This window comes from Coregonus lavaretus (assembly GCF_964263955.1).
Source record: "Coregonus lavaretus genome assembly, chromosome: 23".
In the NCBI taxonomy this organism is placed as follows: Eukaryota; Metazoa; Chordata; class Actinopteri; order Salmoniformes; family Salmonidae; genus Coregonus; species Coregonus lavaretus.
The window spans coordinates 10,842,819-10,869,035 of NC_140010.1; the positions used below are offsets into that span (position 1 = coordinate 10,842,819).

General features: G+C 46.8%; 1 protein-coding gene across 1 annotated transcript; it reads left to right on the forward strand.

Annotated features, from left to right (window-relative positions):
* On the forward strand, window positions 1-26,209 carry LOC311099050 (chromodomain-helicase-DNA-binding protein 8-like). The gene is made up of 39 exons (XM_084139655.1): window positions 1-78; window positions 1,025-1,298; window positions 1,390-2,484; window positions 2,669-2,932; window positions 3,057-3,167; window positions 4,891-5,423; window positions 5,524-5,638; window positions 5,863-6,087; window positions 6,191-6,259; window positions 6,375-6,430; window positions 6,613-6,730; window positions 6,880-6,963; window positions 7,101-7,238; window positions 9,886-10,007; window positions 10,088-10,331; window positions 10,513-10,689; window positions 10,869-11,111; window positions 11,244-11,403; window positions 11,635-11,845; window positions 12,021-12,216; window positions 12,346-12,516; window positions 12,623-12,916; window positions 13,034-13,254; window positions 13,952-14,154; window positions 14,330-14,486; window positions 14,572-14,661; window positions 16,306-16,409; window positions 16,539-16,662; window positions 16,788-16,863; window positions 16,947-17,224; window positions 19,188-19,420; window positions 22,593-23,249; window positions 23,351-23,463; window positions 23,621-23,848; window positions 24,069-24,164; window positions 24,398-24,541; window positions 24,687-24,794; window positions 24,912-25,016; window positions 25,128-26,209. Exons 3-39 carry the CDS (start codon window positions 1,489-1,491, stop codon window positions 25,467-25,469), a joined length of 7,806 nt encoding a protein of 2,601 aa, XP_083995781.1. The 5' UTR covers window positions 1-78; window positions 1,025-1,298; window positions 1,390-1,488; the 3' UTR covers window positions 25,470-26,209.
* The last annotated feature ends 8 nt before the right edge of the window (window positions 26,210-26,217 follow it).

A 26,217-nucleotide genomic window follows, 5' to 3' on the forward strand; every position in this document is an offset into this window, starting at 1 on the left:
GTTCCTGCTCTTTGCTGGCCGTTTCCTGTAATCGTACAGTGTTGTGAGACGGAGAAAGCCATGTGTGTCGATGCAAAGGTACATTTAGCACCCCTAAATTATAACAGAGAGTCGGGGCAGTGGTTAGTATGGTTATTAGGGGGTCTTTTTTCTGATAAACAGACGTAGTCCAACCCAAATAACATTGCGGCCTTACCCATGTCTGATCGTAGACAGACTATGGTTATTGTGGCACGTTGCCTTTGGTTTGGTCCGGTTTGTTGATGAGATTGAAAGAGTGGATGGGAACGTTATGCAGTAAATTATGGAGCTGCTGCTACCTATTGACTGATCTATTATATATTACAGTTTTTATATACTATTTGAAATAGATTTTCATCCCAAAACAGCCTTATCAAATGCAAATAGCAATTCAATGCTAACGTTATCTCTGTAGCGGGTTTGCGGAGAGCAACACCGTCAGAAAGAAACTATGTTATCCTGGACCTAGACGGATGGTTTTCACCCACTTGCCATTTTAAACTATTACTTTCCATACAAACACTGTTCGTAGAATAGTCTATGATCACAATGAAGGCATTGAAGGATTGGATTGAAGGAAAACCAGAAACCACTAGTTAGTGTTTGTTGTTATAGCTAGCTAGCATCGATGGATCAACTTATGATTCCGGGAAACAGTAAACAATACGGGAATGACGATATAGATGGCTTTTCAGAACCCCTGAAGGCATCTATTGTTTTTGTATTATTGAAACAAAGCGTTTGTTATACTATTTTCACCAAAATCATGAAAATACTAAAGCAACAGGGCCCCGATACGCAAGTTAGCTTACGAACTACCTAACTATCTTACGAACTATCTTAGGTTACTAGCCAACTAGGTACCACATGACAACTGACAATTTCTTCCCACCAAGAGCAGTGAGTGTCATGGCACACTTTGTCTGCTACTTTCAGTAAGTATATTGGAATAGTGATTTTTCCTGGTTAAGCTAAACCATTATCTTCTCTCTGTCTTCTTTAGGAAAGAGACATCAGCGAATGATCTCTCAGATGGGGATCATTGCACACAGAGGAGAGAAGTAGGCACTGAAAACAAGGAAGAGGAAAGGGGTGAGGAAGCAGTGGAGAAATAGTGTGACTCTCCTCTTCCCTGAACCTCTTTCTCTGGTATCTAGCTTAAAAATTAATTTTTCCCCACCATCTACACCACCACCCCAATATTTGTCATTAGAGGATACACAGACATAGCCCAAGTCAATTGTCTGCACAGGACTGAAACCTCAGAATCCATTTTAGTAAGTGATTGATGTTTTGAATGATATATTTGTTTTGGTTATCTAATCACAGAAGGATATTTGTGAGCTTTTTATTTTGTTTTTCCAATAGTTTTTTTAGGACACATACTGGTCAGATCTACGGATTCCTTATCTTTCTGACTGAGAGCAAGGCTGTTTTGTTCTATATATCTTCTGTGGACTGGGCAAAATGGCAGACCCCATCATGGATCTCTTTGATGACACGCCACTGTTCAACCTGGATGCCCTGCCAGACGATGCCTTCACAGACCCCGTGGAGGAGGCTCTGAAACTGGCTCTGGGGCAGGTGGACCCCCCCTCCAAACCCACCCCAGACCTCTCCACCCCAGCGCTCAGCATACCAGTGGCAGCTCCAACCATCCCAGACCCAGTATCTGTGCAGCAGCCGGCCCCAGTCCCGGTCGCCCTCCCTCAGACTGTTTCAATAGCTACAACAGTACCTCGGACAACACTCTCTGTAGCCAGTAACACCAGTGGGGCTGCCACAGTCATGCTGGGCTCACCTCTGACTGTCAATAGCTCTACTGGCACTACACAACAGATCACCACGCAACACATCAACACACAACAATTCACCACACAGCAGCTCACACAGATCGCACAGCAGCTGACTCCTCAGCAGCTAGCTGCCATCACCCAGCAGGCCGGAGGCCAGGGAGGCGCCAAGATCGTCATCCTGAAAGGACCGGGGGGGCAAGCACAGGTGCTGCAGACTGTTGCTGGGACTGGCTCCCAAGCGGGGAAGGTCACCTTTGCCAGGGTACTGTCTGGAACCCAACTCAGGCCCGGCATGCAGATACTGTCTGGAGGAACGGTCATGAACCAAGCGTCTCCTGGGCAGGGACAGGTGAAGGTGGGAACTGGGGTACAGAGGCTGGTTCAGTCGCCCAACGGACCCCTGAAGCAGGTACAGTTGATCTCCATTCCTCAGGGCCAGTCCCAGGGCCAGACGCAGACAGTCCAGGTGCAGATACCACAGGCCCAGCTTGCCCAAGCCCAGGCGCAAGTGCAGCTCCAGACCCAAGGACAGGCGACGCAAATCCAGCTACAGCCCCAGACACAGGTGCAGCTGCAGTCTGCCATGCAGACACAGGTCACCGCCGCTGCTACAGGCACCACTACAGTCCGACCACAAGGGGTCACCCTCACTACAGTACCACAGCAGGTAAGACTGCCCTCTGAGCTCAACTTGGCCTAACCATCAGGATCATCAAATGCTATGTTTTCAGTAGTCAGGAATACAATGACCTCCAACAACCAGGGCTCTTCACCTCAGGTCTCAAGGTTGTACATTTGTAACTCAATCAGCATTTTCTAATTTCTTGTTGATCATTTCTCTCTTCTCTCAGGGTGAAGCTAAGAGGATCACTCTGGTGCTGCAGCAGCCTCAGGGTGGAACGGCCCAGGGGGGTGCTGTGACAGTCGGTGGGTCGGGTCAGCTGCAGCAGGGCCAGAGGCTGGTGTTGGGTAACCTCCCAGGGAAGCTGGTCCTCCAGGGGGGTCAGCTGGCTGCTCTCACCCAGGCCAGGGCAGGGCAGACGGGGGCACAGCCTAAAGTACTCACCATCCAGCTACAGGTGCAGCAGCAACCCAACCAACAGGGGGGACCCAAGGTAAGGAGGAGGAGTGGCTTGAATTAGTCGTTACAAAATTCTCCACTCTCAGTTAACTAATCAGAAATACTGACCTGTTCTATGAAGACTTTGATTAGTAACTAGAACGGTCTCTGTCCTGCAGTTTCAGCTGGTGTCCGGAGGGCAAGGTAGCAGCCCACAGGTTGTTCAGATCTCCCAGGGCCAAGGTGGACAGAGACTAGCCGTGCCCCTCAAACTGCTGCTGCAACCACAGGTATATATATATATATACACTGCTCAAAAAAATAAAGGGAACACTTAAAACAACACAATGTAACTCCAAGTCAATCACACTTCTGTGAAATCAAACTGTCCACTTAGGAAGCAACACTGATTGACAATAAATGTCACATGCTGTTGTGCAAATGAAATAGACAACAGGTGGAAATTATAGGCAATTAGCAAGACACCCCCAATAAAGGATTGGTTCTGCAGGTGGTGACCACAGACCACTTCTCAGTTCCTATGCTTCCTGGCTGATGTTTTGGTCACTTTTGAATGCTGGCGGTGCTTTCACTCTAGTGGTAGCATGAGACGGAGTCTACAACCCACACAAGTGGCTCAGGTAGTGCAGCTCATCCAGGATGGCACATCAATGCGAGCTGTGGCAAGAAGGTTTGCTGTGTCTGTCAGCGTAGTGTCCAGAGCATGGAGGCCCTACCAGGAGACAGGCCAGTACATCAGGAGACGTGGAGGAGGCCGTAGGAGGGAAACAACCCAGCAGCAGGACCGCTACCTCCGCCTTTGTGCAAGGAGGAGCAGGAGGAGCACTGCCAGAGCCCTGCAAAATGACCTCCAGCAGGCCACAAATGTGCATCTGTCTGCTCAAACGGTCAGAAACAGACTCCATGAGGGTGGTATGAGGGCCCGACGTACACAAGTGGGGGTTGTGCTTACAGCCCAACACCGTGCAGGACGTTTGGCATTTGCCAGAGAACACCAAGATTGACAAATTCGCCACTGGCGCCTTGTGCTCTTCACAGATGAAAGCAGGTTCACACTGAGCACATGTGACAGACGTGGCAGAGTCTGGAGACGCCGTGGAGAACGTTCTGCTGCCTGCAACATCCTCCAGCATGACCGGTTTGGTGGTGGGTCAGTCATGGTGTGGGGTGGCATTTCTTTGGGGGGCCGCACAGCCCTCCACGTGCTCGCCAGAGGTAGCCTGACTGCCATTAGGTACCGAGATAAGATCCTCAGACCCCTTGTGAGACCATATGCTGGTGCGGTTGGCCCTGGGTTCCTCCTAATGCAAGACAATGCTAGACCTCATGTGGCTGGAGTGTGTCAGCAGTTTCTGCAAGAGGAAGGCATTGATGCTATGGACTGGCCCGCCCGTTCCCCAGACCTGAATCCAATTGAGCACATCTGGGACATCATGTCTCGCTCCATCCACCAACGCCACATTGCACCACAGACTGTCCAGGAGTTGGCGGATGCTTTAGTCCAGGTCTGGGAGGAGATCCCTCAGGAGACCATCCGCCACCTCATCAGGAGCATGCCCAGGCGTTGTAGGGAGGTCATACAGGCACGTGGAGGCCACACACTACTGAGCCTCATTTTGACTTGTTTTAAGGACATTATATCAAAGTTGGATCAGCCTGTAGTGTGGTTTTCCACTTTAATTTTGAGGGTGACTCCAAATCCAGACCTCCATGGGTTGATAAATTTGATTTCCATTGATAATTTTTGTGTGATTTTGTTGTCAGCACATTCAACTATGTAAAGAAAAAAGTATTTAATTAGATTCTTTCATTAATTCAGATCTAGGATGTGTTGTTTAAGTGTTCCCTTTATTTTTTTGAACAGTGTATATATACACACAATAGATGTATCATGTCAAAAAGTCCTGAGTTGCAAATCTCACTTGTCAAACCTTACACATGTAGGTTAATTTGCCTCTTAACAACTCTTAACTCTTGTATTTATATCCACAGACAAGTGCCACCTCGACGGCAGGCAGAGCAGTCTCCGTAGTGAAGGTAATCAACACCTCTGCTGCCGGCTCCGCCCCTTCCACCACCACCACTACTATGGCGTCACCAGGAATACGTCTAGTCAAGGCCCAGGAGCCTGTACGGCGCTTGGAGACCCTGTGCAAGCAGGAGAAGGCCAACCGTATCGTGGCCGAGGCCATTGCTAGGGCCAAGGCCCGGGGAGAGAGGAACATTCCACGAGTCCTCAACCAGGACGAACTGCCTGCCGGACAGAAGGCCGCTGACCAAGGGGCCGCTGCAACGATCACTGGCACACCTGGAGCCAAGAAGAAAGGAGGAGGGAGTAAGAAGAAGAGCCCAGCGGCAGCAGGGGCAGGGGGGAAGGGCGGGGCTGGTGCGGAGAAGAAGGGCAAGGCCAAGGCAGCAGGTGGGGCTGGAGGTGGGACACCTGGAGGGGCTGCTGGAGGGACACCTGGAGGGGCTGCTGGAGGGACACCTGGAGGGGGCAAGAGCAAAAGCAAGGCAAAGATCAAGTAAGTTGCCATGTTCTCATTCTGTTTTTTTGGGGTGTTGTATCTATTTCTCAAACTAATTATTGTTCTCATCCTCCCCGGTCTGTCTCTGTCGCCCCAGTACGATCACTCTAGTGGGGGGTAAGAAGAGGAAGAGGAATTCCTCCTCAGACCACTCTGATGGGGAGTTGAGCCCCGCCTCTCCCTCTAAGTCCCTGGATGAGGACATGCTTGCGGTGAGTCACGTCCCTCCTACTGACACACACTTACACACACACGACTACACTAGAGTACAGTAGGATCTATTTTTCTGTCACCACTTTACAAATACCACGTCAATAAACACACGTCCCTGATTTGACATTTATGAACATAATACGTACAGTACTGCACTGGATGTTTGTCAAGACTTCCTGACCGATGTCTGACTTTTTTGAATGTCATCTCCCTCTTCCACCAGAAGAGGCGTTCTAACCGTCAGGTGAAGAGGAAGAAGTACACTGAGGATCTGGACATCAAAATCACTGACGACGAGGATGAACCGGAGGAGGACGTGGACGTAACCACCACGACGGCGGCGGTGGCGTCCATTACCGGAGGAGCAACAGGGCAGCTAATGGGAGAGCAGCTCAAACAGGAGCTGCAGTTGGACGGGGACAGCCTTTCCAGCATGCAGTTCTTTGTGGTGAGTGGGAGATTTTGATCAAGTTTGAGCAGTTCTGTTGAGTGAGTGTTGGTTATCTTATCACCTGCACATGACAGCTGTATAACATGTATATGTATCACAGGAAAACCCCAACGAGGAAGATGCAGCAATTGTGGACAAAGTTTTGTCGATGAGGTTAACTAAGAAGGAGGTGTGTGCTTACTGTGCTGTTTGTTTTCTGTTGATCGTTTAGTATTTATGGATTTTGCTAATTTTAGAAGTTGCAAATCATGTATCATGGTTGTTCCTCTGTTCATATCTGAAAGGTGTCTCCAGGACATTACATCAATGCTGAGGAATTTTTTGTCAAATATAAGAACTAGTAAGTCTCACTCTCCTTATGTTCATTACACTTGGGTTTGCTAATCCCTGATGAAGGTCTATTGACTAAAATGTTGGTGTGAGATCCATTAAATTGTTTGTGGAGCATCCAAGATCAACAGTGCACAGGAGTGTCTTCCTTTATCCATAGCTGACCCCTGACCCTCCTGTTCCTTCTCTCAGCTCCTACATGCACTGTGAGTGGGCCACTCTGGAGCAGCTGGAGAGAGACAAGAGGATCCATCAGAAGCTCAAGAGATTTAAGACCAAACATGCACAGATGAGACACCTCTTACAGGAGGTAAGGGAATAATATGGCCTCTTTCACAGAAAAATGTTGGTAGCCCTCTGGTTGTCAAGTAGATGGGTATGTGTATAGAGGATGTAACTACAGGGATCATAGTCGGTGTGTTTTTGTGTGTGTTATCCTCTCTGTGCTCCTGTCCTTAGGAGGAGGAGCCCTTCAACCCAGACTATGTGGAGGTGGACCGGATCCTGGATGAGTCCAACAGTGTGGACAAGGACAATGGAGAGGTGAGAGAAATCAATGACTGAATTCTGATCTCTACAGGACAAATCTTGAAATCTGTTCTTGTAAACCATGAATTGATCTCGTTGTGAAAATTCTGAGTTAGGATTATTTGTCTCTAACGGTGTATTGTATCTCCCAGCCGGTGGTGTATTACCTGGTGAAGTGGTGCTCTCTGCCCTATGAAGACGCTACCTGGGAGCTAAGAGAGGATGTGGACGAGGGCAAGGTGGAGGAGTTCAGGAAGATCCAGGACCGCCAACCTCAGCTCAAGAGAACGGTGAGTGTCATGCTCTGTGTGGGTATTCACTGGTCGTGTGTATTCACTGGTCGTGTTCACCACGTTCCATGTGAGTAGTGCCACTGCTTTAGTCCAATATGTTATCATTCCTCAGTCTAAACCAGGGGTGTCAAACTCATTTTAGCTCAGGGGCCACATGGAGGAAAATCTATTCCCAAGTGGGCCGGACCGGAAAAATCATGGTATATATATAACTTAAAAACAACAACTTCAGATTGTTTTCTTCGTTTTAATACGATCAACATACAACATAAAGCTGGAGCCTGAGGACAGTGTGTCCAAAATAGTACAAGCACAACATCACTATTAATCATAAAACACGTCAAGTTTATTTGAAAATTCTAAAGAAAAAGAACACACAAACACACAATGCCTCAGTGATTAACAGAACTGTTTCACAGATCACAGAACTATATCAGGGTGTCATTTCTCAGGCAGAAATGTAGATAAAAATAATGAAATCCTGTTCCCCAAACAAGTGCAAGAACCACAGAGTCAAGAATAGGTTAAATATACAAATAAAATAAAATCAATTAAAAACAATGGCACATCAACATAAAAACATATAAACATAAAGCTGGAGCCTGAGGACAGTGTCCAAAAGCACAACATCACTATTAATCATAAAACACCTCAAGTTATTTAAAAGTTCTGAGGACAAAGAACACACAATGCCTCAGTGATTCACAGAAGTATATCACAGATCACAGAACTATATCAGGGTGTCATTTCTCAGGCAGAAATGTAGATAAAAATATTGAAATCCTGTTCCCCAAACAAGTGCAAGAACCACAGAGTCAAGAATAGGTTAAATATACAAATAAAATAAAATCAATTAAAAACAATAGCACATCAACATAAAAACATATAAACATAAATCTGAAAGCGTTGCTCAAACTCCCGTAACAGTCCCGTTATTTTATCTTTGAACCGCTTCATGTCTGCCACATGTTGGGTCACGCACACATTTTTCAGACAGGGGAAGTGAGCTGCATCACCACCGGCAAGTTGCGTCTCCCACAATGACAGCTTCAACTTGAAAGAACGTATGCTGTCATAATACTGCGTGACAACTTTGTTGCGCCCTTGCAGCTGTTTGTTCAAGTTATTCAGGTGCTCTGTAACATCCACCATAAATGCAAGGTCCTGCATCCATTCTGCGGAATGAAATTCTAACACTGGTTTGCCCTTTTCTTCCATGAACTGTTCAATTTCTTCTCGTAAATCAAAGAAACGCCTCAGCACAGCACCTCGGCTTAACCATCTTACCTCAGTGTGGTATGGCAGGCCATAAATGTGGTCTTTCTCTCTGAGAAGGCTGTCAAACTGACAGTGATTCAGGCTTCTGGATCGGATGAAATTAACAGTTTGGATGACCACCTTCATGACGTTATCCATCTTTAATGACTTGCAACACAAAGCCTCCTGGTGCAAAATACAGTAAAATGTCAAAAAATCACGTCCTCCATTTGCAGATTGCACTTTCTCTCTGAACTTTGTCACAACGCCTGCTTTTTTCCCGATCATTGAGGGCGCACATTCTGTAGCCAGGCTGACAGCGCGGGACCAGTCCACTCCGACCCTGTCCAGCGCGCCGACGAGTGCGGTAAAAATATCAGCTGCTGTCGTTGTATCTGTCATCGGCACCAACTCCACAAACTCCTCGGTGACGGTCAATGTGTCATCAACTCCGCGGATGAAAATGGCCAGTTGTGCAACATCTGTAATGTCCGTGCTTTCATCAATTGCAACCGAAAACGGAATAAATGACTACTTTTTGCTTCAACTGGCTGTCCAAATCCACTGAAAGATCGGAAATCCTGTCTGCAACTGTGTTTCTTGTCAAGCTGATATTTGCAAAAGCCTGCCGCTTTTCAGGGCACACAATCTCCGCTGCCTTCATCATGCATGTTTTTACAAATTCACCCTCACTAAATGGTTTTGAAGCCACTTCGATTTCATTAGCAATGAGGTAGCTAGCGTTCACTGCAGCGTCACTGATGTCTCGGCTGTGAGTAAACACAGACTGCTGTTTCTTCAGACCCGCCAACAGTTCATTCACCTTCTCTCATCTCCGCTGTCCTTGAAAGTTGTCATATTTGTCGGCATGAAGACTCACATAGTGGCGACGAAGGTTATATTCTTTCAGCACTGCAACATGCTCTGAACACACCAAACATACAGCTTTCCCATTCAATTCCGTGAATAAATAGGATGACAATTTTTCTTGGAACACTCTGCACTCTGCGTCCACTTTTCTCTTTTTTGACAGAGACATATTGGGGCAATGAGGGTGCCAAAGCACATAATGTTAAAAGTAGAAGCCGTAATAAATATCGCAGGCAAAACAAAGTAGCTCATTGGCTGCACGTGCTTGACCTACTTGCTCTGCCCCGGTATAAACAGTTTGCTTGCTTAACACAATTGCTATTGCGCCATCCAGTGGACGCAATTGGAACAGCAGTTTATTTTATTGAAAAATTGCAGCCCATTTTTATACTTAAAAAAACAAACTTTTTTTTTTTAATCATCTCGCGGGCCGGATTAAACCCGTTTCCGGGCCTGATCCGGCCCGCGGGCCGTACGTTTGACACCCCTGGTCTAAACCATTAACTCCTCTCATTAGACCCGGCCCCAATCAGCTGCATGGAAGAAGTTGGAGGAATTCAGAGAGTACAAGAGTGGGAACGTACTTCGAGAATACCAGCTAGAGGGAGTCAACTGGCTGCTCTTCAACTGGTACAACAGGTACTGATGTTTCTTTACGTGTTTTTGAATGCATTTCATATCCCATTATATCCGTATTAACACATCCTCTCGGCCTACAGGCAGAACTGTATCCTGGCCGATGAGATGGGTCTAGGGAAGACCATCCAGTCCATCTCTCTGTTGTCCGAGGTGTTTGGTGCCGGGGTCCAGGGCCCCTTCCTGGTCATCGCTCCTCTCTCCACCATCACCAACTGGGAGAGGGAGTTTGCCAACTGGACCGACATGAACGCCATCGTCTACCACGGAAGCCTGGCTAGCAGGCAGATGATCCAGCAGTACGAGATGTACTGCAAGGACGACAAGGTGTGTGTGTGTCACGTTCTGTTTGTGTAACCTCAGAACAGAAGAATGGATTACAGTGGTTGCAGTGCTAGTGTTGTTGTGCAGTAGGAACGGTCGGAAGACATTGATTCTCTCATGTTCAGATAATATGGTTCTTGGTACATCGACATCTAGTTCCTCTAACTAGAGTGTTGTATTACAGGATCACCTGATCCCAGGGGCGTATAAGTTTGATGCCCTGATCACCACATTTGAGATGATTCTGTCCGACTGCCCTGAGCTGAGGGAGATCTCCTGGCGCTGTGTTATCATTGACGAGGCTCACCGCCTCAAGAACCGCAACTGCAAGCTGCTGGACAGCCTCAAGATGCTGGACCTGGTGAGTAATCAGGGGATAGAAAGTCTAAGGGACAGGGGGACAAATGTATTACTTGTGATGTGACAACTTGTTGGTCTTATGTTTAGAAAGATGCCTAATAACACCCTCTTCCTCTTTTTCTCTCTGTTCATCTCCTCCTTGTCTTTCTATTCCACTCCCCTGTCCTCCCTGGTTCTCAGGAGCATAAGGTGCTTCTGACTGGCACCCCCCTCCAGAACACAGTGGAGGAACTCTTCAGTCTGCTGCACTTCCTGGAGCCAGCTCAGTTTTCATCAGAGTCTGAGTTCCTTCGTGACTTTGGAGACCTCAAGACAGAGGAGCAGGTCCAGAAGCTCCAGGCCATTCTGAAGCCTATGATGCTGCGCAGACTCAAAGAGGATGTGGAGAAGAACTTGGCGCCAAAACAGGAGACCATTATTGAGGTAAGTTTTTACACAACTCAAAATGCATAATATTGCACCCTATAACCAAGGTGACCTTGTATATGAGTAGCACAATGATGTTTTTCATAATGGACCATAACCATCAAGCTAAATACAACCTTATCTACACAGGTGGAGCTGACCGATGTGCAGAAGAAATACTACCGGGCCATCCTAGAGAGGAACTTCAGTTTCCTCAGCATGGGAGCCACCAGCAACAGCAACGTGCCCAATCTGCTCAACACCATGATGGAGCTACGCAAGTGCTGCAACCACCCCTACCTTATTACCGGTACCTCACGCCACAACAACACTTCAATACCCTTCCTCCTCCAAAAACAATAACCCCAACAGCATCTCCTCGAAATGCAGCTAGCCTGCTATTACCTGATGCTTACCACAGGTTCTGTTGACCTAACATCACTCCAACTGTTCATCTGTATACGCCACTGTCTTCATACCTTTCCCAGGATGCAATGGTATACAATTTGATAGTAACCCCCCTTCTGTCTGTTCTATCCAGGGGCGGAGGAGAAGATTGTGGCTGAGCTGAGGGATGTTTACGACCCCATGGCCCCAGACTTTCACCTGCAGGCACTGGTGAGATCCGCAGGCAAGCTGGTCCTGCTGGACAAACTGCTGCCTCGCTTGAAGGCTGGGGGACACAAGGTGCTCATCTTCTCCCAGATGGTGCGCTGCCTGGACATCCTGGAGGACTACCTCATCCACAAGAGGTATGGAGGTGTAGATAGACTGCCTCATCAACAACGTGTATGGGCATGTTGAAAAACAATAGATTTTGTTAGCAAGTTTTGTTTTACTACATTATCAGTCTGCGGTAGTAGACAGACTGGATGTGAAGAGTAATATAGATGAGTAAGAAGTTGTCTTTATCAATGTTCTGCCCAGATATCTGTACGAGCGTATTGATGGCAGAGTGAGAGGGAACCTGCGTCAGGCAGCCATTGACCGCTTCAGTAAACCAGACTCGGACCGTTTCGTCTTTCTGCTGTGTACCCGGGCTGGAGGCCTGGGCATCAACCTGACTGCTGCTGACACCTGCGTCATCTTTGACTCCGACTGGAACCCTCAGAACGACCTGCAGGTAAGTCTGATCTTTGACCCCAGGCTCCCTCTTTTGTGTCTGGTTCTTTCCAATGTTTCGTCCTAGCTCCCTTACCACGCTGTACAAATGGCATCCGATTGATGTACTAACCCTGCCTTCTCCCAACAGGCTCAGGCGCGGTGTCACCGTATCGGCCAGTCCAAGGCGGTGAAGGTGTACCGTCTGATCACCAGGAACTCCTATGAGAGGGAGATGCTGGACAAGGCCAGCCTCAAACTGGGTCTGGACCGGGCTGTACTGCAGAGCATGAGCAGTAACAAGGAGAGCAACGTCAATGGAGTAAGGAGGTCCAAACTGTTGTTTACTAAATATGGAGTTTTATTTTGGCTGCTGTTTGTTTAGATGTTAACTGGTTAATCTCTGTCCTGTTCCACCTGTTTCGCAGCAAATTCAGCAGTTCTCCAAGAAGGAGATCGAGGACCTCCTGAGGAAGGGGGCGTACGCCGCCATTATGGACGAGGAGGACGAGGGCTCCAAGTTCTGTGAGGAGGACATTGACCAGATCCTCCAGAGGAGAGCTACCACCATCACCATCGAGAGCGAGGGCAAGGGCTCCACCTTCTCCAAGGCCAGCTTCGTGGCTACTGAGAATAGAACCGACATCGCCCTGGACGACCCCGAGTTCTGGCAGAAGTGGGCCAAGAGGGCAGACATAGACTTTGATTCCATGAATAGGAAGGTAATGCTGACGTCTCAGGAACCCGTGCACTCTCTGTGTGTTTACTCTGTCCTTGTTTTTTGTGTGTTTTGTGAGAAAAGCTAATTTTCCTTATGTTTTCTCACAACCTCCCTGTAGAACACCCTGGTGATTGACACGCCCAGAGTGAGGAAGCAGACCCGTCAGTTCGCCACCCTGAGGGGTGAGGGTGGGGAGATCTCTGACCCCGATAGCGACGACGAGTACCCGCCCGCCAATTCCCGGCAGTCCCGGTCCTCTAGGCGCTCCGAGCGCCACACCGGAAACGGCTACGGCCGCACCGACTGCTTCCGTGTGGAGAAACACCTGCTTGTTTACGGGTAGGTGGACTTGACTAGGTCCTGGAAGTTTTTTGTTTTTGATATGATAGTAAAGTTAAGACCTGAGTTTCTAACCTGAGTTTCTCAAAATTGTCAAAGACTCCAGTCACCCTAGTCATAGACTGTTCTCTCTGCTACCGCACGGCAAGCGGTACCGGAGTGCCAAGTCTAGGTCCAAAAGACTTCTCAACAGCTTCTACCCCCAAGCCATAAGACTCCTGAACAGCTAATCATGGCTACCCGGACTATTTGCACTGCCCCCCCACCCCATACTTTTTACGCTGCTGCTACTCTGTTAAGTATTTATGCATAGTCACTTTAACTCTACCCACATGTACATATTACCTCAACTACCTCAACTAGCCGGTGCCCCCGCACATTGACTATGCAACGGTACCCCCCTGTATATATAGCCTCCCTACTGTCACTTTATTCTATTGTATATATAGCCTCCCTACTGTCACTTTATTTTTACTTCTGCTCTTTTTTTCTCAACACTTTTTTGTTGTTGTTTTATTCTTACTTTTTTGTTTAAAATAAATGCACTGTTGGTTAAGGGCTGTAAGTAAGCATTTCACTGTAATGTCTGCACCTGTTGTATTCGGCGCATGTGACCAATAAAATTTGATTTGATTTGATTTAATAAAGTAATTGTGTGGAGCCCTCCTTTCTCACTCTGCCACCTGTGTTTGTCCAGGTGGGGGCGCTGGAGGGACATCCTGTCTCATGCACGCTGTAAGCGGCGCCTCGGGGAGCGAGATATGGAGACCATCTGCAGGGTCATCCTGGTCTTCTGCCTGCTGCATTACCGTGGAGACGAGAACATCAAGAGCTTCATCTGGGAGCTCATCACCCCGCCGGAGAACGGCCGGGAACCCCTCACACTCCTCAACCACTCTGGTACGTACCGAACCCCTCACACTCCTGTGTCTTACAACCTCCAACACCCATTGTCTAGATATTTCTTGCTCTGTTTTGGGTAACTGTTTGCATGTTTGTGTTAATGTATTTTCTCTCCCTTTAACGTTGCCTTCCAGGGTTGTGAGTAAATGTGTCAGTGTGTTTCTCTGTCTAGGTCTGTCCATCCCTGTTCCTCGGGGCAGGAAGGGGAAGAGGGTGAAGGCCCAGAGCTCCTTTGATGTTCAGAAGGTGGAGTGGATCCGCAAGTACAACCCTGACTCCCTGCTTCTGGACGACAGCTACCGCAAACATCTCAAGCACCAGTGCAACAAGTCAGTGTGTTTTCACCCTCAACCTCTAGAGTACTGAAGTGTTTGTGCTCAGTGTTAGAGCATTAACCCTTTTCTTTGTCGTCAGGGTGTTGCTGAGAGTGCGTATGCTGTACTACCTGAGACAGGAAGTCATTGGAGAACATGCTGATTCTGTGCTGAGAGGAGCTGATGCCAGGTCTCAACCTATTAAAAATCCTCGTTATCTGCTATACAGTACCAGTCAAAAGTTTGGACACACCTGCTCATTCAAGGGTTTTTCTTTATTTGTACTATTTTCTACATTGTAGAATAATAGTGAAGAAATCAAAACTATGAAATAACACATGGAATCATGTAGTAACCAAAAAGGTGTTAAATAAATGAACATATATTTTATACTGGAGATTCTTCAAATAGCCACCCTTTGCCTTGATGAGAGCTTTGCACACTCTTGGCATTCTCTCAACCAGCTTCACCTGGAATGCTTTTCCAACAGTCTTCATGGAGTTCCCACATATGCTTAGCACTTGTTGGCTGCTTTTCCTTCACACTGCCGTCCGACTCATCCCAAACCATCTCAATTGGGTTGAGGTTGGGGGATTGTGGAGGCCAGGTCATCTGATGCAGCACTCATCACTCTCTTTCTTGGTAAAATAGCCCTTACACAGCCTGGAGGTGTGTTGGGTCATTGTCCTGTTGAAAAACAAATGATAGTCCCACTATGCCCAAACCAGATGGGATGGTGTATCGCTGCAGAATGCTGTGGTAGCCATGATGGTTAAGTGTGGCTTGAATTCTAAATAGATCAGACAGTATCACCAGAAAAGCACCCCCACACCATGACACCTCCTCCTCCATGCTTTACGATGGGAACTACACATGCAGAGATCATCCGTTCACCCACACCGCGTCTCACAAAGACACGGCGGTTAGAACCCAAAATCTCCAATTTGGACTCCAGACCAAAGGACAAATTTCCACAGGTCTAATGTCCATTGCTTGTGTTTCTTGGCCCAAGCAAGTCTCTTCTTATTGGTGTCCTTTAGTAGTGGTTTCTTTGCAGCAATTCAACCATGAAGGCCTGATTCACACAGTCTCCTCTGAACAGTTGATGTTGAGATGTGTCTGTGACTTGAACTCTGTGAATCATTTATTTGGGCTGCAATTTCTGAGGCTGGTAACTCTAATGAACTTATCCTCTGCAGCAGAGGTAACTCTGGGTCTTCTATTCCTGTGGTGGTCCTCATGAGAGCCAGTTTCATCATAGCGCTTGATGGTTTTTGCGACTGCACTTGAAGAAACTTTCAAAGTTCTTGAAATGTTCCGTATTGACTGACCTTCATGTCTTAATAATGATGGACTGTCGTTTCTCTTTGCTTATTTGAGCTGTTCTTGCCATAATATGGACTTGGGTCTTTTACCAAATAGGGCTATCTTCTGTATACCCTCCCTACCTTGTCACAACACAACTGATTGGCTCAAATGCATTAAGAAGGAAAGAAATTGCACAAATTAACTTTTAAGAAGGCACACCTGTTAATTGAAATGCATTCCAGGTGACTACCTCATGAAGCTGGTTGAGAGAATGGCTATTTGAAGAATTTTGATTTGTTTAACACTTTTTTGGTTACTACATGATTCCATATGTGTTATTTCATAGTTTTGATGTCTTCACTATTATTCTACAATGTAAAAAATAGTAAAAATAAAGAAAAACCCTTGAATGAGTAGGTGTGTCCAAACTTTTGACTGGTAGTGTATACGCGCACACATGTCTACACGCACGCACGCACACGCACACGTCTACACGTATATACTGAGTCTGTCTGTGGCCTCGTAGGGATATTGACATCTGGATGCCTGAGATGGAGCAGCTTGAGGTGCCATCAGGCTGGTGGGATACAGAGGCAGACCGCTCCCTCCTCGTCGGAGTGTTCAAACACGGTGTGTTTGTGAATGTGAAAAAGTATTTAGGAGTTTGTTTACTTGTCAATAATATCTTGTTTATTAGTAGGAATGTGGTGCTAGGTGTTTAGTGAGTGTGTTTGTATTAACTCTAGTGTGTTGCTCCAGGGTATGAGATGTACACCACCATGCGTGCCGACGCCCATCTCTGTTTCCTGGAGAGAGCTGGTCGCCCTGATGACCAGGCCATTGATGCTGAACAGCACTCTGCAGACGCAGAGCTGGGAGACGGGTGAGCTACACTGGCTAACCTTATTAGCACCTCACCAAACAACAAGCTAACTCTATATTACTGAATTATTTAGAGCTGGCCTCACCACCATTAACTTGAACTTGGTTGCTGTTTCCCCCCCCCAGAGGAGACGATGACAAGTATTCTGAAGACCCAGAGTTCAAGCCTGCTTTAAGGCACACCAAAGACCTATACGAGGAGGTGTGAATCAGTGCTTATTATTCTCACTGATTGATTTTGGTTGCAGAATATTGTTGATATTAATGATAATCCCTCTCCCCCAGGCTGACCCCATGAACATGGATGATGATGATATCTGTGTCGAGGACAAGGCAGGGCCTGTTAAAATCAAGGGCCCGCCCTCTGGCCAGTCTGGAGCCTGTGAGTGGCCCACTAGCTCATCACTCACCGCGCGGCTCCGGCGTCTGATCACTGCATACCAGCGCAGCTACAGGAGAGAGCAGCTGAAGGTGGAGGCAGCAGAGAAGGGTGACCGCAGGCGCAGGAGGTGTGAGCAGGCCAGTAAGCTGAAGGAGATTGCACGCCAGGAACGCCAACAGAGGTACCAACTACTACCCTCAACTATTAACTCTGCAAGCATATGTGTCCTGAATCTGAGGTACAGTTGTTGATGTATGTTTGTTTAATGTGTCTGTATGGTGTAAGGGACAGTTTGAAATTTACTGGGTTGGGGGGCTGGTCCAAAATAAGGGAAGGTTTTATAGCCAAATGTTCTCATCTGCTTGCATGTTTTGGTACATCCCTTATGTAGTACACTTTTCTGCATGCTTACTATACAGTCAACTCTATTCTGCCTTCTATTAGTGGTCGGTGGATCGTTTGTCCAAATCTGCAATAGGTTAACTAGCAATCACATCACACATAAAATCATTCAAATCTGCACCAATTTTCGATATAAAAAGCTGATGGGCAGTAGAGGCCATTGTGCATGAAAGAACAGTCAAGACGTGACACGCAGCTCAAAGGTCTCCTATTCATCTTGTTAAGGCTATGACTGTAAGTCGCTTTGGATAAAAGCGTCTGCTAAATGGCATATTATTATTATTATTATTATAAACAAATGTAATTTACTGTCTAACGGATTTTGTAGATACTTAAAGTTGATTTGGACATTCAATTTATGGGACATTGCAACTCAATAGATGCTAGTAGTCAGCCTGAAGTAGACTTCTAAAGGTAAGATGGCTATAGCTTATCGGCTCTATAAAATCATCGATGCATGGTGAAAGTCATTTTCAACGATTTTCCCCAAAAACCTTCCCAATTAAATGTTGACTGCGAAGTAGGCCTACCTGGCAGAATAATATGATGATTTGTATCAATCGGGTGCACATTTGTTTTGCATACAGAAACACTGCTAGCCTAACACAAATGTACTGTGACTAAAACTCTGCTGGGACATGCTTTCAATGGTGCTTTCAACCGTCACAATCCTTGCTATATGAGCCATGATACAGTTCCTACCAAGTGGGTTAACCCTATTGGCACGATGCATAGGGTGTTTGCCTTTCACGCCAGTGACCCGGTTTCACTTCCTTGTCCTGCCGTTTACTACATTGGTCTCAGAAATGGGAATACCAAAAGGCTAAAATCTCTTGGTGAGGTCGCAAGGTGTTCTACAAAGGTTGTTTAGTATTATCACGCGCGTTCTGCTTCCTTTCCGATCCGAGCAGCTATTCCTCGAACAAAACGCTTCAGTATAGCCCAAATATTTGTCATTTAACTTTTAAAATGTATTACCTTTTTGTATGTGGCATTAACACAACCAGTCACAATGTTTTAATCTGATTAGGCTACTTCAAAAGTCTCCTGTAGGCTACCTGCGCACGTTCATCCACTCTAATATAATTCCAGCATCCAAACTGCGCACTGGCCATTCGATGAATGGAAAGAGACTTCGGAGAGTGTCAAGCTGATACTGAGTGGGAAGGGATATATTTTCTGTTTGTCGAGATTGACATACTCTAGTTGATTGTGGTGTTGAAAATGCAAACGATGATGAAGCGCTCAGTCGGTAATCGGTATGCAGTTGTGTGTGGTGTATTGGCACATGTTGGTGGAAAATTTGTTGCATATATTTTATATCATTTATAAATATAGCGTCAAAATGTTAGATCAGATTTCCCCCTAGCCGGCTTTGATCGTAGTGTAATCAAACCGGCAGGGAGATTGAGTTCGTCCGTAGTGGTCTGCGAACCCTCAACCTTCTGGCCCGTAGCCCTGCGTGGCATCGGCTGTGCCATAAAACCATGCTGAAATGGTCAAGTCGATATCCACATTTAGAAACACAGGGTTGCTACAGTTATTGATATTTGTGATGGTAATATTATTTTTTAAGTTCATTTCTATGAGGGGGGGTGAGCAAAAAATGTTTTCGCTGTACAAAGGGAGGGTCATGTGAATTTCAAACTGTCCCTAACCGTACATAATTCTGGTATAAGATTGGGAGTGAGTTTTTAGTGTTTTACTACTTTAAGCATCTGTCTTTTGTGTCTCCTTGCTAGGTGGACCCGTAGAGAGGAGTGTGACTTCTACCGTGTGGTGTCCACGTTCGGTGTGGAGCGGATAAAGAAGGAGGCAGACGCCCCAGAGGGGGAGGAGGCTGAACTGGAATGGGCCCGCTTCCGGACATTTGCCCGTCTAGAAAAGAAGACTGACGAGAGTCTGAGCCGCTACTTCCGCTGCTTCATGGCCATGTGCCGGCGGGTGTGCAACCTGCGCCCCACCCGCGGAGAAGGTGAGAACTACATCAAATGTTATTACACTCAAGATATTGAAGTGTGTAATCACTTAAAGGTAGACTCCGCAAAATTACGTTGCCACGAGCCGCACCGCAGATATTGAGATGTGCGAGATGCAAGACTTCGCTCTCACACAGTCACACACAGTATCTGTGCACGGCTTCGCTTCACGCTGTACAGCATTGTAGCCATGGGACCAAAACAGCAGAGAAGTTGAGCCTCGCGCTTCAATGCTCTTAGTTGTTGCGGAAATTGACCCACTGTGCTGTTTACTTTCTGCATCTACGTCATATCGCTAAGTCTACCTTTTTAAAGCAGTCAAATACACAGAACAAAAATATGAACACAACATGTAAAGTGTTGGTTTCATGAGCTGAAATAAAAGATCCCAGAAATTTTCCAATACTCACAAAAAGCTTATTTCTCTTACATTTTGTGCACAAATTTGTTTACATTCCTGTTAGTGAGCATTTCTCTTTTGCCAAGATAATCCATCCACCTGACAGGTGTGGCATATCAAGAAGCTGATTAAACAGCATGATCATTACACAGGTGCACCTTGTGCTGGGGACAATATAAGGCCACTCTAAAATGTGCAGCTTTGTCAAACAACACAATGCCACTGATTTTGAGGGAACATACAATTGCCAGCCACCCGGACAGCTGTTGAAACCGGGTTTGCACAACCGAAGAATTTCTGCACCAACTGTAAGAAACCGTCTCAGGGAAGCTCATCTGCGTGCTTGTCATCCTCGCTAGTGTCTTGACCCGACTGCAGTTTGGCGTCGTTACTGACTTCAGTGGGCAAATGCTCACCCTCTATGGCCACTGGCACGCTGGAGAAGTGTGCTCTTCACGGATTAATCCTGGTTTCAACTGTACCGGGCAGAGGGCAGACAGCGTGTATGGCGTCGTGTGGGCGAGCGATTTGCTGATGTCAACGTTGTGGACAGGGGTGGGGTTATGGTATGGGCAGGCATAAGCTACGGACAACGAACACAATTGCATTTTATCGATGGCAATTTGAATGTACACAGATACCGTGACGAGATCCTGAGGCTCATTGTCGTGCCATTCATCCACCGCCATCACCTCATGTTTCAGAATGAGAATGCACGGCCCAATGTTGCAAGGATCTGTACACAATTCCTGGAAGCTGAAAATGTTCCAGTTCTTCCATGGCCTGCATACTAACCAGACCAGTTGGTAGAGCATGGCGCTTGCAACGCCAGGGTTGTGGGTTCGTTTCCCACGGGGGGCCAGTATGAAAATGTATACACTCACTAACTGTAAGTCGCTCTGGATAAGAGCGTCTGCTAAATGACTAAAATGTAAAAAAAAAGACAAAATAATGTAAGGCAAGAAACAACGCATGCCTTTTTTTGTGACTTTTTCAAATCATAGTCGCACACCTCATGTAGCCTAGCCCATAGGCCTATATGTTTTGATAAGGTTTGTATCACAACTAAAGTGGCCAAATAACTTCTTAAAATTAAGCACATTAATCCGCTTTACAACGGGTGTAGAGCCTAACTGGCATACATACACAGCGCATGAGTGTCAAGTTTGGGGAAGATAATTTTCAACATAAAAATGCACCTTTTATAATAAAAGCATTACATGCATAATCGCATTTGCGGTCACTTTTGAGAATGGTGTTTTCCAGCTAATTCATTGCATTTTGGAACCTTTGTGCATATAGCCTACTGCCGTGTGCGCATTGCTGCGCTTATAATGTGAAGAAATAGCCTAATAGTTTATCAACATTTTAAGCTAAATGTTCTGATCTGTTGCATCAGCCTCATTGCGTAATAATGTTTTTTTGATGCTAGTGGTTGTTTTAATTTGGGATCTATCGCATCCCACAATTGTCCCAGACTATGTTTGGAATATTTATTTATCGCACAGAATAGAATAGGTCAACTATTGTACTATGGGGGATAGTAGATTGACATAGGCTAGTGCTCATCTTGTTGGCTGACGAAAAGTAAATGTGGACAGTTCTTCCAATATCTTAAATATGCGCCTCGGAATTGGATAAGGACGCACACAGGTGTGTCCCCGATGTCTGTCTTCACTTGTAGCAGTATCAAGTGCTTGTCAAATTGTGAATGAGAGACTGATGAAGTGTGTGTAGCCCGAGCAAAAAAACAAAGCAGAGCTCATGCCTTTCATGCAACTTTTAGTCGCTTCATGCAGCCTTAGAATGTATTAAAAATCTAAACATATAACCCAACGTTTGTATCACAACTAAAGTTGCATAAATAACTCTAAATTAAGCATAATAGGAGGACCTGTTTCTATGTTAACCGTTCAACACGGAATAGCTGCATGTGCCCACTCCCTCAAATCATTTGGAGAAAATATCATTTTTTATTTGATCTTCATGCTATAAAATAATGCCACGGAATTCTAAGCAAATCTTGTCTGCTAAATGAACTAGTGTAGCCTACAGCCATATGGCATAGCCAGATCAGGGCCTAACATAAGGACAACTCAGAGTATGCTATTCTGTTTTTCTGAAATAGATTACATTTTCTTCAGATCATGTTTCTTTAGACCTTTCTAAAATAAATAATGGATTTATTGTGAAGGTGTAGTCTATATTACATGGATGTATTAGACTTCTTAAAATGTAGATTTTCCAAAGGTCTGCATCAGTGGCTTGCAGGCTATGCATGGAAGCCAGGAGAGGCTTAATGTGTTTGTTAATTAACGGTCAATTACCGTGAGACCGGCAGTTATTTGCTTGACAATCACCGGCTGACCAAATGTCATGACCGCCACATCCCTAAGTGGGACAACATTCCACAGGCTACAATCAACAGCCTGATCAACTCTGTGACGGAGATGTCACGCTGAATGAGGCAAATGGTGGTCACACCAGATACTGACTGGTTTTCTGATCCATGCCCCCTACTTTTTTTAAAGGTATCTGTGACCAACAGATGCATATCTATATTCCCAGTCATGTGAATTCTATATATTAGGGCCTAATGAATTGATTTCAATTGACTGATTTCCTTATATGAACTGTAACTCAGTCAAGCCTTTGAAATTATTGCATGTTGCGTTTTATATTTTTGTTCAATGTATTTTAAAGCATGGTGTTTAATATTTCGGTAGAAATAAGAGAGACATATCCCTAACCCCTCTCTCCCTCCCCAGACCCTTCAGAGCTAGGCCAGTCTCTGGCCCCCATCACTGAGGAGCGGGCCTCTCGCACCCTGTACCGCATCAGCCTGCTGCGCCGTCTCCGTGAGCACGTCCTGCCTCACCCCTCCCTGGAGGAGCTCCTGCTGCTGGCACCGCCCAGCTCCGAGCTGCCTGCCTGGTGGAGCACTCCAGCCCACGACCGGGAACTCATGCTGGGTTCCGCCCTCCACGGCGTCAGCCGCACTGAGCTCTCGGTCTTCCTCGACCCGCAGTTCTCATTCAGCCAGGCCCGCCACGACTACCTCGAGAACCAGCAGAACCAGCCCACCCCCGCCACTCCCCTCCGCCAACCACAGGCAGAGGAGGGCTCAGCCGTCAAAGAAGACGAGGGGCTGGACAAGGAGTCCCGCATCCTTGGAACCTCTGAGGCTCTCGGCCACTCAGATACTCAGACCACACCCCTCTCCCGCCCCGATGGGAAGGGCGGAGCCCGGACCGGCTTGGGATGGAAGAAGAGCAGGGGGAGAGGGCCGAGAAGTGGAGGAAGTAAAGGAGAAAGAAGTGTAGGAGGGATGTCAGATTCCGATTCCGACTCTGATTCCGGCTCATCTACCTCCTCCCAGCGATCAGGCAGCTCTGACGACAGTGGTGACAGTGACACGGAGAGGGGTGAGTGATGACTGAGAGGGGTGAGTGATATAGAAGTGTGTGAGGATTGAGTTAAGACAAGGGGTTGAACACACATTGATGGGGTTTTGTTCTGTTTTCAGCTGCTCTAAAGATGGAGGAAGATGGGGAGAACAGCTTACTCTCAATGACCCCATCTCAAGATGGCGCTCCACCAGAGTCCCTCACCGACCCCTTCAGGGTTGATTGGCCCAAGGTATGTGGGGGACATGTACTGTCTGCAACTATAGAGTGTGGATGATCTGGTTGCTTGCACGTTAGTACTTCAAATACAGTATTAATGGGAAGTTGAATATAAACTGTACAGTAGAAGGGGTTGTTGCGTTGGAGTGATTGGCTGGTTTCTCCCTCAGGACCGTGTGTTGATAAACCGTCTGGACAGCCTCTGTACCCTGGTGCTGTCTGGGAAGTGGCCAACAGGGCGGCGCTACGCCTCTGACGCCCAGCTCAACCCGGGATCTGACGACCTAGGGGCAGGGGATGAGCTCAGCTTTGCACGGCTCATGCGGAAAGGCAACAGCACGCCCGGTGGAGAAGGAACAGACGAACAGGAATCAGAGTTCACCGTCAAACTCCTGAAGGTGAGATGAGAGGAACACATTAAAGTTGAATCAATTCTGGTGCTGGGGACCCACAGGGTGTGCAGGCTTTTGTTCTAGCCCAGTAATTACACCTGATTCAGCTTATTAAGTCATTGAAGTACATCGGGATAAAGCTTGGTTGACTGAGGTACAGATGGGATGACTAAATTGTCTGTCCTCTTTCTCCATCCCCCTTTTTTTTACTGTCCTACTTTCTTAGGAGGAGGGGCTGAAGCTGACCTTCTCTAAGCATGCCTTGATGTCCAATGGGTCAGGGGGAGAGGGGAGCGGACGCAGGAAGCGTAGGGACCAAGAAGTACACATATATACAATACTAGTGCACATTCTCATACAGTCAGAGGTTAAGACTGCTCATAATACACAAGACATGCACAGATATTGTCTGAGAACAGTAGACAATAGGAAGTATACAGATGTGCAGACGAAACAAACTCGCAAAAACTGACTAAACAAACTCTGAAATCTACATACTCAAACATTCATGTAATGTTTGTATTTATCTTGCCTCATTCACTCTCTTCCACCTAGTTGTCAGATCCAGACGGAGCGGTCCCGGTGGTCGATGCCATGACGGGCACAGTGCTGAGTGGGGAGCGGGCCCCTCGCCGCAGGGACCTGCCCAACTGGCTGAAAGAGAACCCAGACTATGAGGTGGAGGGAGACATGTTGGAGGTACATTTACCTGGAAGATTATGTCCATGTCGGTCTCTGCCTAAGTCTCAATTGAGGCTCTGGCCAGAAGTACTGCACTTTGAGAAATTCAGGATCATTCGAGATTTACAATGGCGGCTCTAGTGACTCTGTCCCCCCCCCCCAGCTCCTTGTGAACCGGAGGAAGAGGAGGAGGAAGAAGAGGATTGAGAAGGCCGCAGCGCTGTCGGGCAGTGAGAAGGTTAAGATCATTGATATGAGGACAGGAAAGAAGGTGAGAAATGGCAAAGGATGAATTACATGGGTGCATGGGGTTCCTCTGTCAAATATGTATTTATTTATTTGTGGATGTTGATCGCTTAAGTGTGGATTTTCTTTCCTTTTTACTCAGGTTGGGGCTGCGTATGGACCTATGCTGCAGGATCTGAGGGAGTTTCTGGAGGAGAATCCTGACTGCGCAGTAGCACCAGAATGGGCTGAGACGGTCCGGAGCTCTGTGAGTACCCTTATTAACTTATTTACAGCACACGTCAATGAATCGGTTCTGCTTCAGATTGTAAAATATTCCCCAAAACTGATCCTGGTTCACTCCATCTTGTCCTTCCAGGGCTTTCTGCCAGACAGCCTCTTCCACCGGCTCCTCTCCGCACGCTCTGTCATCCCCAAGAGAGTCCGCCGCCACCACCACCTCTCTCCCCAGCCTGCCCCGCTGGAGGATCCACTCCTGGGCGGAGGTGAAGAAGAGACCCTGGTCTCAGACGGGGCCTACATGATGGAGGACGAAGACTTGGAGGATTCCACTTTCCTGACTCAAGCTTTTGATGTTAAGATGGAAGGCGGCGACAGCTTGTCACAAGGCGGATACCAGAGTTCTGACAGGGAGGCCCTTTTGGATGACGTCATCATGGCTCAGAAGGACTCAGACTCTTCCTCCAGCTCAGAGGATTGACCAAGCCCATTTTGTCTGATATAGTCCCAGAAAAATCATGTTATTTTCCCTTTCATGTTATTCGTCATCGTTTATTTTTATCATGAGATATATATATATATATATATATATATCGAATTATGGATGAATTTGGTTTTTGTTCTTCTTTTTACTCACTTGGTTTATGTAGATTTTTGGAAAGGACCAGGTCTGCACCCAACTCTTTCCATTCCCTTCATTCATGATATTCCCCCTCCCTCCATGACCATCCCCTTGGCACCCTCTACCCCCACAAAGTGACTCTATGCCCAACTCTGTGTTTCTCAACCCACTGCTCTCCTTCTCCCTCAAACCCATTCCATTCCCAGTCTCAGCTTTAAGGGGAGCCTTGCTGTGAAGAAGACCTTTGATCCAAAAACCTCCAAGCTAGTCCTCCAATTTAACTGGATGAGCGGACACACGTACTGAGCAGACCAGAACTTTGCTCCCTTGATGCCTGAGTCTGATGTCATAGGTCATTTCTGCGCCCTGTTGAGTCAGTGAACAAGAAGGGGTCCAATGTGTGGATGTAAATGTTTCTGGTGGGGGGGGTACCGGTATAAAAGTTACTGATCCAGTGCTAGGAAGATGGGTGTATTGTACAATGTAGAACTGGTCAGTTGTGTGCTATGGTGCAAAGATGACCACGATGAGTTAATATTCTTGTTTTATGACCTGAATGTATCTGTGATATGAATAACAACAATCTACAGTGAAAGCAGCGAAGTCC

What these genes read in the sequence shown, in the direction of transcription:
- LOC311099050 (XM_084139655.1), top strand. Translation starts at nt 1,489, where the DNA reads ATGGCAGACCCCATCATGGATCTCTTTGATGACACGCCACTGTTCAAC. An exon ending in GACTACCTCATCCACAAGAG is followed by an intron (nt 11,846 to 12,020) that starts GTATGGAGGTGT and finishes TGTTCTGCCCAG; the next exon opens with ATATCTGTACGAGCGTATTG. An exon ending in ACCCTCAGAACGACCTGCAG is followed by an intron (nt 12,217 to 12,345) that starts GTAAGTCTGATC and finishes TTCTCCCAACAG; the next exon opens with GCTCAGGCGCGGTGTCACCG.